Below are 10,560 nucleotides of genomic sequence, written 5' to 3'. Positions count from 1 at the left end.
ATACAAACTTCGACATGGTCTTTCAATTCGTAACCACCATTCAACTATCTCGACCGCACGGTCATATACTATTCTATTCTTATCATTCTTATTTATCCTAACACTTGTCACTATCAATATATTTATCTTACTGTTCGCTGGTCTTTATTCATTTATACAAACTTCGACACAGGTAATTGCATGATCCCTCTCTTGTAGAACCAGCGGGAGTTTTCAACAAATGATTTGGCTAACTGATTTTTGACTAGGTCGAAAAAACTGCTATTCACACCACTGAGAAGAATTTGTAAGGATAGGAACAAAATGTAATCCGAAGGTTTAAGGCCTGGTCTAGGATGGATGTAACAAAACATCCATGGCTGTATTTACCCATTTGTTGGCTATAGGAACTCACTTTATGTCGCCTCTCTACACCCAGCGATTTTTTTTAACGTATGCTATTAATTAAAAAATTTCAACTACCTATCTTATTCTGTCACAAAAAAATTATGGATAAGTGTTAGTACAACGAGTAGTCGTTCTAAAGATTTTAGTAACAGCGATTGATAACAATCAATACCATGATCGATTCTACCCCATTTTGGGACTTGACTGTTGAATATTTTCCTTATTAATGGCATTTCATAATAAATAGAAGGGATTAATAAAACAATAGTAAGTACTCAACTGTTTTTTTTTTGTTCACTGTTTCATATTGCATTTACAATTATTATGGAATAAATAAATAATCTATTTACAAAGGTTACCAACCCCACATAAAGATTATGATACTGATCACGCAATGATACATTGGCTTGCCCTGCTTTTAGGCCTTTTTTAACATTATAACAATGGATATTTTAGTATGAAGCAGAACCAATCAGTTAAACTTCTAGTCTTCTAAAAAAGGCAATATGGTTTTCTTAAAATCTAACAGTTCAATAAAAATCTTTGTAAGCATGACAGTTGGAATAAACTATAGTAATAAACCTTAAAATTGTAACAATTAATGACATAGCTGCAAATAATCTGGTACTATGTAAGACTATTAAGTACAAATGCTTGAAATCTATTGATCACAATAAAATTTTTCAAAAATAAATAAAAAAATGAACAATAAAAATGGCTGTATAAAAATGACGTGAAAAGGAAACATTAGAAACCGTTTTGGTAGCGCATAAAATTAGAGTTAATTTATAAAACCTACCTAATCTATATACAATTTGATCAGTAGATTCCAGGGGACACAACGGGAGTTTGCTTTCTAGTTTATTTCAGTCAGTTATTGATATTTGTGCAAATCCTATTAATGCTTTATCATCCGGAGTTTCATTATTGTTTAGTCCTGAATTCTAAAATAACAAAGAGAACGAACAAATATACAAAAAAATCAATATAAAACTCAATCTTACCAACGGAAACGTTACAACTTTTATCATATCCCTAGAATCAATGAGTTTTTGAAGATTTTGAGTGATTACGTCAATATCTTTGCCATCAACCAACCCAGCTCCAACTAGTTCACCAGCAATACCTTCGGCTGAATCCTTACCTACCGCGAATTCAAACCTGATGTCATTCAATTCCCGTTTGGCATTCCTATAAAACAATAAACATGATGATGGTACATATTCGCTATAATATATGCATTGTTTGTTTAAACATTAATATGATAATAAAAATTAGTCAAATAATATTTTTTTAACCAAAGTAGGGGGAGCAGGGGCAATTTGACGTAAGAAGCACATTGATCCGTCAACAATATTTAAAAATCGAGAAATGTTATTCGTGTCGGGTCAGGGAAGGTCAAACTCGGTACGGTTCGTACGGGATGGAAATTCAGTGCAGTTACGGGCTGCACTTTGTTTATTTTAGAATGGAATAACGCTGCTTCGTTGCACTCTGCTGTTAATTCCCGTTCTCATTTATTTAGCCGTTTTACTAATTAAGTTTTCGTTAATTGTATTTATGGAACAGGTGACGATTAAAGTCAGTGATTATCACCCGCTACTGAGTGCCGACGATTCACGCGTCCCCACCTATAATCGTGACAGCCCGATAGAAATCCGTTCTCTAGTTATAAGTCAAGTGAATGTTCATATCCACATTATATTTGTCCCTTGTGTCACTCTGTTTTAACACACTTAAATGCAGTAAATTCAAAATTTTGACAAATCAGGTATGGGCTATTAATACGAATCCACTTTGTTGTTAAGTTTTGTTTGCAACTTTAAACTTAGAATGAATAAAGACAACATTTCCTGGTCAAATAAATTTCACATTTTCCAAACTGTATTATTTTAATGTTTTTTTTTGTGCAAATAAAGAAAGACATGTGTTACATTACCGAATGCAGAAAAAACATTTTTTTTTTCAAAAATATTAAATTTAATCACTTATGCCATTTAAAAAAAATCAAGGATTTCAATTTTGTGTGGTTCAACAGCAATCTTTGAGGTGATGTGATGCATGTGACTTTAAAGGTTTGCGCCTCAAAGGCGCAGTTGCCGATGTGACCAGCGACGTACAGTTGCTCTCCTAATTCGAGAGAACGCTTCCTCGAATTACTATTTGCACCACTCGCATCAACACTGCTCATTGTATAAAGAATTTTAATGTAGGCAACAATCCGCACCCACAACCAGAGAGGTTATAAACCTCTGTCTCGCCAAGCGAAACTATTGCAAACTGACAGTTGCGAACTTCCGTTTTTTGCCAAATTGATTTCGATATTTTTTGAACTAAGCCTCAAAATTTTGACAAATCAAATGTAGGCGATTGTTATGAATCCACTTTGCCTTTGAGTTTTGTTTGCAATTTTCTAAAATAATAGCAAAATACATATTCCCAGAATTTTAACAAGAAATCCCGTTTTTGTTTTAATCAATAAAATAAATTGCTTCGTTACGTTACACCTAAAATTTCACAAAAATGTCTGCAACGTACTTTTAAAGATTATCGGTCTAATAAAATCGCCAACAGACGATACACCCACAGAAATGAATACCTACTTTTTCATAATCTAGCTTAGGATTATGAAACGACGAGAGATTAACTTAAATTAAATTAATGAAATTAAATATTCAGCAAATGGTCCCCACTACAAATACTTGTACTATTAAAATGGTTTTAATATTTAAATGCCACGCAAAGCAATAACCACATATAACATATTGAGGTGAAATTATCGTCAATTATAAATGTATTGTATTAATTTCCATTAATGGAAACAAGGGAATGCACAATAGAATCAACACAATTAAACCTACTAAATTAACTTTTCAAGTATGAGTTAAGTTGTTACGAAAGTCATCTCACTGTTGCAATTACAACAAAAATTTCAATGGAAAATATCGCTCTGTTTTAAACCTGAGACATGCTAAGTACTATACTAAGGCAACGTGCTTTCCTCTATTAGCCAACAAATAATTATAACATATGTCCACTCGTAAATTTTCAAATTTTCACTTCATTCTTACAAGGTGCAATATACAGTTTTCTAATCCGTGCTGGACGATCAAGTTGTCTTTCTCATCGTCTACAATGCCATAACTTGCAGACAGTGTCATAAGAGTAAGTGTTATCACCCGACATTTTAGTACGAACGAATGGATCACGGATTGTGTTATGCATATAGTGTGTTATAGGAAATCCATAGATTATATTGAAAAATTGTGATTTTCCAGCCCCATTTTGACAGTCTGTTTTAAAAACAAATTAATTAAATCGTGATTTATCCTAGAAAATCGTACCTAACTGTACAACTAAAACAAATTTCTTATTTTATTTTTCATCAGCTTTCGAGTAGTTCTATTTGTCGTTCAGAAACTCTAGGAATTTAAGAAAGGGTCTGCAAATTTTTAGTCAAAATATTTTAAATCTATTTTTCCTCACAACTAGATCCGAAACCTGGACGCCTAAGTGTGAATTTATGGTCAATATTTTTCGTACATATTTTCTAGTAAGATTGCATGTATACTACTATTATTATAATACTAGTGTAAACTTTTTTCTGTATGATATGTTCCACAATCTTTTCTTAATTTATTGGGTAAGTTGATAGTTTTTAAGCAGAAATATACAGCATACCTCATACGTAAAACTAAATTAACGGGTGGTGGATCGCCTTCGCTACTTTCATGATCTGATCCTGATGATCCAGCTGAAGCCAATGTATTCATAGGTTTAGAATCTGTGTCACTTTCACTTGAAGCTCCTTCTTCCCCTTCATCCTCACTTGACCACACCCACTCACCCGTTTCTTTCCTATGGAGTCTTCCAGAGGCCCCTGGTTGCCTTTTTGATGCCTATTACAATACATAAAAACAATAAAAAAAGTACCAACGATTTATATCTACCTTTTGCACTCTAGTTTCTAAACTAGGTCCAATGGCTACAAGTGTCTGTTGTAAATATTTCTTATCTTTTGCTTTTTTAAAAAATGGATGTTTTAATAGTTCAGAAGCAGTGGGTCTTTTGGAAGCTTCTTTTTGAAGACAGTCTGTTATCATTTTTCTAAAGGTTTTCCCATAAGCCTTGTACTGATCTTTTTCTTCTGCTCCAGTGTCTAAGTTTGGCGGATCGTTTTGTAGTGTAAGCATAAGTACCTTCATTGGAGGATATTTGTGATATGGAGCGGTACCTGTTGCCATTTCAATAGCAGTGATTCCAAATGACCATATGTCTGCTTTGAAGTCGTATCCGTGATCCTTAAATTATTAAAAAATTACTAACAACAATAGTGCTTTATTACGGGAAGAATAAATGTTAGAGCTTCTTATGAGAATAAAAAAATGCAACAGCTACCTTGGGCCATCCTAAGGTCAAATCTAATGTACTAATTGATTGATTGAAAATGTTGTCATTCTGGACTGAAGATTTTGACAATTAACAGAAAAGGAAACATAACTTCATTATTGCTGCGCAGTTTTTATACAACCGAAAAAAATAAACATATGGGAATTTTCTATCAACAGCAAACAAATTGCAAATACAAGGACGATGAAACACTCTGTCTTTATCATTTGAAAGCATTATCAGCAAGAAAAAGGAATAAGAATGCCTAAAATTTTTCTTCAAATCTTAAACTTTACATGTAGCGTGTCGTCTTACCAGTTCACTTGAAAAAACTCGCATGACAAATATCTACTTGAAACTGCCAATATGACAATAACACTCATGAATTACAGGAATTGCTAACACAATTAACTTTTAATGACTATTCTCGCAAGTTAAATTTTTCCCTAATGTTACTAAATTTATGACCTTGATGTGGTCCACAATAGCAGTCTATTCTGGTCCTGTAGGTATAGAGCTTTAGTAAATATACTTTATAATACAGCCTCGATTATTCGAAATTAGGTCTTCGAAAACCCAGCTATTTGAATGTCGAATAATATTTTATGAAATAGGTACTATACCCTGTTTTGTATAGGTCTAGTAATTTTTGTATAATGACAGTGGCAGAACCACAGACTGCTGATGGCAGTTTTGACAAGTCAACACAGAATTTTACGCAAGTCAAAAAGAAAATCCATCAAGATAGGGGTTAATGAAAGTTTTCCAATCATAGATTTTAAAATAAGTACGCCCGAAAGTTCCACGTTTACAAATGTCACAAAAAGTAACTTTACCTAGCTTTGTTTTTCGTCGGTCGACCTCTACAAAAAATGACATTTTCGTTTTCCATCAAAAATTCGTAGCTGTGTTGCCGCTTATGTTATTGACAGAAACTGCGACGTTGGTGGACACAAAAAAGTACTTAGTTGGGGCTACAGAATTTTGGATGTCAATAATCTCATTCCACCATCACAAAGTAAACACCTGTAAGTATTGTCTTTGGTATTTCTGTTGAAACACTACAAGTTGATTTTGCGTAAAACTTAGTAATTTGTAACAGCCTTCGGTTGATCGAGAACGGCTTTTAGTTATTTGTTCACAAGTGTTTTGTAAATGAAAATTAACGAACAAAACTTTGATCGGGGCCGATAAGTACAATTTCTTTTATTAATTATATCGGTTAGAATAGATGTCTTTTGAATTACGGTTCCCAAAACACGGCGACGCGATCGGTAATTAATGTCGCTAGTCAGGGATACAGGGATGTATGCTAGTATATTGAACCATTGCGGTACTGACTTACCTATTCTACGACGGACTAAATAAAAATATTCAAAATAACAGAAAAATGACGTTCATTTTTTTGTAGTCTTGATTGTAGTTTCTGTGATAGTTATGTTGTGATTTTTCGTCAAAAAAGCTCGCTGTTGTATGTGTTTTCATTGAATCGGTAATTTTTTTGAGCACTCGGTGAGCGATATTATTATAATGTTAATTCCCCATAACACCGAAAACACAAAATTTTTTGAGTACGTTATAGCGTGTTTTTCTTGTTGAAAATAATTAATTTTTTGATTATCCGGAACATTCGCTAACCAGAAGACTTTCAGTGCCAATTGTTCCAGATAATCGAGGTTCTACTGCATTTTAAAATTAAATAACTAACCTGCTCCATTACTTCGGGTGCCATCCAGCACGGTGTTCCTACAAACGTGTGCCTAACTTTTTGTCGAGAAAGATCTCTACCAGTCGCTAACCAGGCAGACACACCAAAATCTGCAATTTGGACGGTACCATCTTCACCGAGTAAGATATTGCCGGCTTTAATATCTCTGGCATTTCAAAACTTCGTTAGAATTTTAAAATAATAAGCAGCGCAACATACCTGTGAATTTGGCCATTACTATGGAAGTATTCGAGTCCTTTTAAAACTTCTCTTAATACAGTAGCAATAGTCGATTCATCAAATACTCCGTGTTTACAATTTGCTACTCGCATTTTGTGTTTTATTATATCTAATAAACTTCCTCCTGTTAAAAAAAAAACAATAATATAAACAATTTCACTAACCAACATTGATAATTAAAGAAGACAAGTAGCGTTAACAATAATTCTTCGCACATCTCGACAAGTAATTTTGCGCTAAATTTATATTAACTTATGTCATCATATTAACAACCACTATATTATTCAATCATTGTCTTCTCGTCATTATTTATTTCAATACGTAAATGATCAACACTTATGCAATCGCCTCGCCTATAAGATAAGTAGTATGTCATGAAATTACCACTCCTGTAATTTTCTGTTAATACAATGAGCATTCTATCAAAAGAACATAATTTGGTGTTAATAATTATATCAAGTGTACATATGTCTAGATATTTTAATACAATCAAAATTTTAGACCCGAATGACGCTGTTTGTTTTTTAACTGAAAAATTACTCAATATAAATTTAATTGTCAAATTAAATCGCATTTGTTTTGAAAATTTTTATAAACAAAAAAGTTAAAGTTATAACAAGAAATGTATAATTTTAAGAGTAGTAACAATAATCTACCAAACTGGAAACATTGGTTGAATAAGAATCAATTGTGCAGGTAATAATTATATTAAATTATATTCATTGTTTTTTTCTTTTTGACGGGTTAAGAAAAGTGTTTTTTGCTAGATTTTCTGTTATTTTTTAAAACATTATTATTGCAAACAAAAATGAAAATAATATTTTTGTGCTGCTGCCTTGTAGAAACAAGCAGTTTAATTTAAGAGAAATAATAATATTTCTATTAAATTGACTGAGTGACGTTTGTTGCTTGACAGAATCTTCCGACGACAAACGTGAGCCTGCATCACGTATAGTGTCATTATTCCAATTCGTTATAAAATTGTGTTTACTTACTAGGTTTGTCTAATCTTTTCTATATTATCTTCTAACTAAAAGAAATGCAGTAAATGGGCAATAGTCGTGCTAATACTAATTAGAAATACTTAATTACTTGCAATGAATAAATTACGTTACTGCAATACTGCATATTCACGGGAAACTCCCCGTTTAAAAAATTCAAAGCGCAACCAATAATGTAATTACATAGTAGTCTTTGATATTAACTGTATCACTATTTTTTTTTTAAGTAAAACAGTTGAATTTGATAATTTGGAAATAAACGTTAATTGTTAACAAACATGTTCAAAACAAGAGGTTGTCAGGCATCTCCTCTACAGATAATGTACTTTACACAACCGTGAAACACTCACCATATATGTGTATCTCTCCCTCGTTTGAATTCACTCTGCATCAGTTCTGACGAAATGTCAGTTTTAATGACAGTACTCTACGTCAATGTTACACAAAATAGATGAATATGTTTTACTTTTTTTCTAAAATAGAATTATTAAATATCAAAAATGGTTTTGAAATTTTATCTCTAGTTACGTCTTGAATTTTTTAGGCGTGGAGTTTTTCGTGAATAGCTATATGCTTTATAGATTGTATATCAAATAAAACAACAGAATTATTGTGTAGTGTAAGTGTAAGTTTATTACTCCCTATGTCCCAAAATAGTGTCCCATTTCTGTATTTTGCGACATTGTAGTATGTAGTAAGTTAAATTCAACATTTTAATATAAGAAAAAAGCTATGAAGGTTTTTGTTTTGGTAACCATTATTCTTCGTTTCTAGGCGAATTTAAAGAGACTTTATTTAAATTATTTATCGGTGTAAAAGCAATATAGCCCTGGAAGTAAAACCACTTGCCCAAATTCAAACAAAAAAAAAAACAGAATTTAATAGAAGAAACCCTGTGGGGCATGTATGCACCAGTTTCTTTTTGACGTAAGTGTAAAAGGGAATATTAAGCGCGGATAAAGCAATTCGCGGCTATAGGATATTCGGTTTCAACAAAACTAAGTGGAATTTGTCATTGAGAGCGAAAGTTTTTCTTACAACGTCTAAGAAATGCAGATGTGAGGTCAAAAAGTCTTTTTGAAGAATTTCTTTTTGTCATTGCCTTTGTATATTCAGAACAACCAAATAAATATGAACAAATTGACAATACAATTCAAAATTTTTAGAAAATATTTAATTTAATTATCAGAAAAGGTTATTTTTTTTAGAAAGCGGACACTTATTTCGGGACAGTGGAATATCTTACTAGAACAACTCCGCTTGTGTGGATTTGGCAATTAGGACATATTATTTTTCAACCCCCGATAGGGTTTATACTGTCAGTCAATCAGGACAAACGGTGTTACAAGTATAAGCTATAATTTGTTTTAATCTTAATAATTGAAAAAGTATATACATTTTATGTACATGTTATAGATAGATGTCATGATTTAAGACATCTGGCTGTCTTAATGTTTTCCATTACTATGACTCAACGTTAAATATTCTTTTATTTATTGGTATGCTAACAAATAAAGCAACAATATAAGATGTTAAAAACGTACAATAATAAAATCAATATGAATAGAAAAACAATGACAACAACATTCACAACGACTAACACGCTGAAGAAATCACGATAAATTATAAAAAATTTAAAACTAATTTTAAAATACCACATTTTTCTGACACTGATATTAAAAGTTTCTAGTGAGTTTTATGTTTAATTTATCATTATCCGTAATGTACAGTGTGAAAATGAGAATTACAATCTACTTTGGTCAAAAAATTGTCTTTAATCCAGTTTAATGTAAGGTGGGGCATTCAGAATTATTTTAGTAGACAAGTAAATATGAACAAAGTTTACTTACCTTCTAGTAATCTTAAAACAAGCCATAATTCTTCTCTTACAACAAAACTTGTATAGTAAGTAACCACATTTTCATGATTGCAACTAGACATTGCTTGAATTTCTTTGAGCAATTCATCCATGGAAGTGTTCCATTTTTCCAAGTTGATCCTTTTAATGGCACATTTTTCATTCCTGGGTTTACAAAATGCCCCATGGACAACAGCAGTAGCACCTACACCTATTTTGAAACAAAATATTAATAACAATATTTGGAATCAAAGTCAATGAACCAGTCTTTTAAAAAAACTTTTAAAAACACATCAACCAATAAACAATTAACCTAATCAGAATAAGGTCAAATGAAATCAACTGTAAGTCGCCGATCATTCGTCATAAATTACATTGTGGAACAACATCCACTCATTACAAATATTATCATACCTACGTTTTGGATATTAATGACAAACCAAAATGAAGCTACACAACACAAAATTTTTCATTCTTTATCGTAATGTTGGCTAAAACTGTACACTGCTCCCTTTTAAATTCGAAAAACCGAAACCGGAATTAAAACACCAAAAAAGTACATAACCTCCAAATTTGAAAAACTCGTGTTTATTCTCTTAAAATTAAACATCAATTTTTCATACGGTACACCAAACTGAAGCACTTTTTTCTCTTAAGTAAATTTATGTGAATACTAACCGATTACTTTGCCTAATTCATAATCATCCTTGGAATTTGGCCAAGGAACTGACGGTTGAGACGTAGTCGCCGCCATCTTTCTCGACAATATGTTTCCTATATTACCGATTGATTGCCGTGCTGCTCGTGCATATCCACTCAGTGATAAGCTGTGTTCAAATGTTGGAGGCTTTTGACGAAAGATGCCGTGGGTACCAAGGGGCACATCTTCCGTAATTTTTCTTAAAAAAAAAATGATGTAAAGTTATTAAAGATTATTGACGTATAAACGTAAACGAACGTTAACATTCTAATATTAC

The 10,560-nt window shown here is 32.1% G+C and overlaps 1 protein-coding gene across 1 annotated transcript in view; it reads right to left on the bottom strand.

Moving 5' to 3' along the window:
• Window positions 1-655: 655 nt before the first annotated feature.
• LOC135121175 (serine/threonine-protein kinase OSR1-like) overlaps window positions 656-10,560 on the bottom strand; it is a 52,167-nt gene continuing 42,262 nt past the window's right edge. Inside the window, exons 3-10 of the mRNA XM_064045488.1 lie at window positions 10,262-10,482; window positions 9,576-9,794; window positions 6,704-6,848; window positions 6,485-6,650; window positions 4,338-4,688; window positions 4,069-4,286; window positions 1,392-1,578; window positions 656-1,331 (exon numbers count right to left, since the gene is read on the bottom strand). Coding sequence (XP_063901558.1) covers window positions 1,254-1,331; window positions 1,392-1,578; window positions 4,069-4,286; window positions 4,338-4,688; window positions 6,485-6,650; window positions 6,704-6,848; window positions 9,576-9,794; window positions 10,262-10,482 — 1,585 coding nt within the window. The 3' untranslated portion in view covers window positions 656-1,253. The remainder of the gene's footprint in view (window positions 1,332-1,391; window positions 1,579-4,068; window positions 4,287-4,337; window positions 4,689-6,484; window positions 6,651-6,703; window positions 6,849-9,575; window positions 9,795-10,261; window positions 10,483-10,560) is intronic.

Source organism: Zophobas morio, unplaced genomic scaffold (genome assembly GCF_036711695.1).
Source record: "Zophobas morio isolate AGI-343-1 ecotype UQ-CSIRO unplaced genomic scaffold, CSIRO_AGI_Zmor_V1 ptg000005l, whole genome shotgun sequence".
In the NCBI taxonomy this organism is placed as follows: Eukaryota; Metazoa; Arthropoda; class Insecta; order Coleoptera; family Tenebrionidae; genus Zophobas; species Zophobas morio.
Note: the sequence above shows the minus strand (reverse complement) of the source record. Positions and strands in the feature narration are given on the sequence as shown.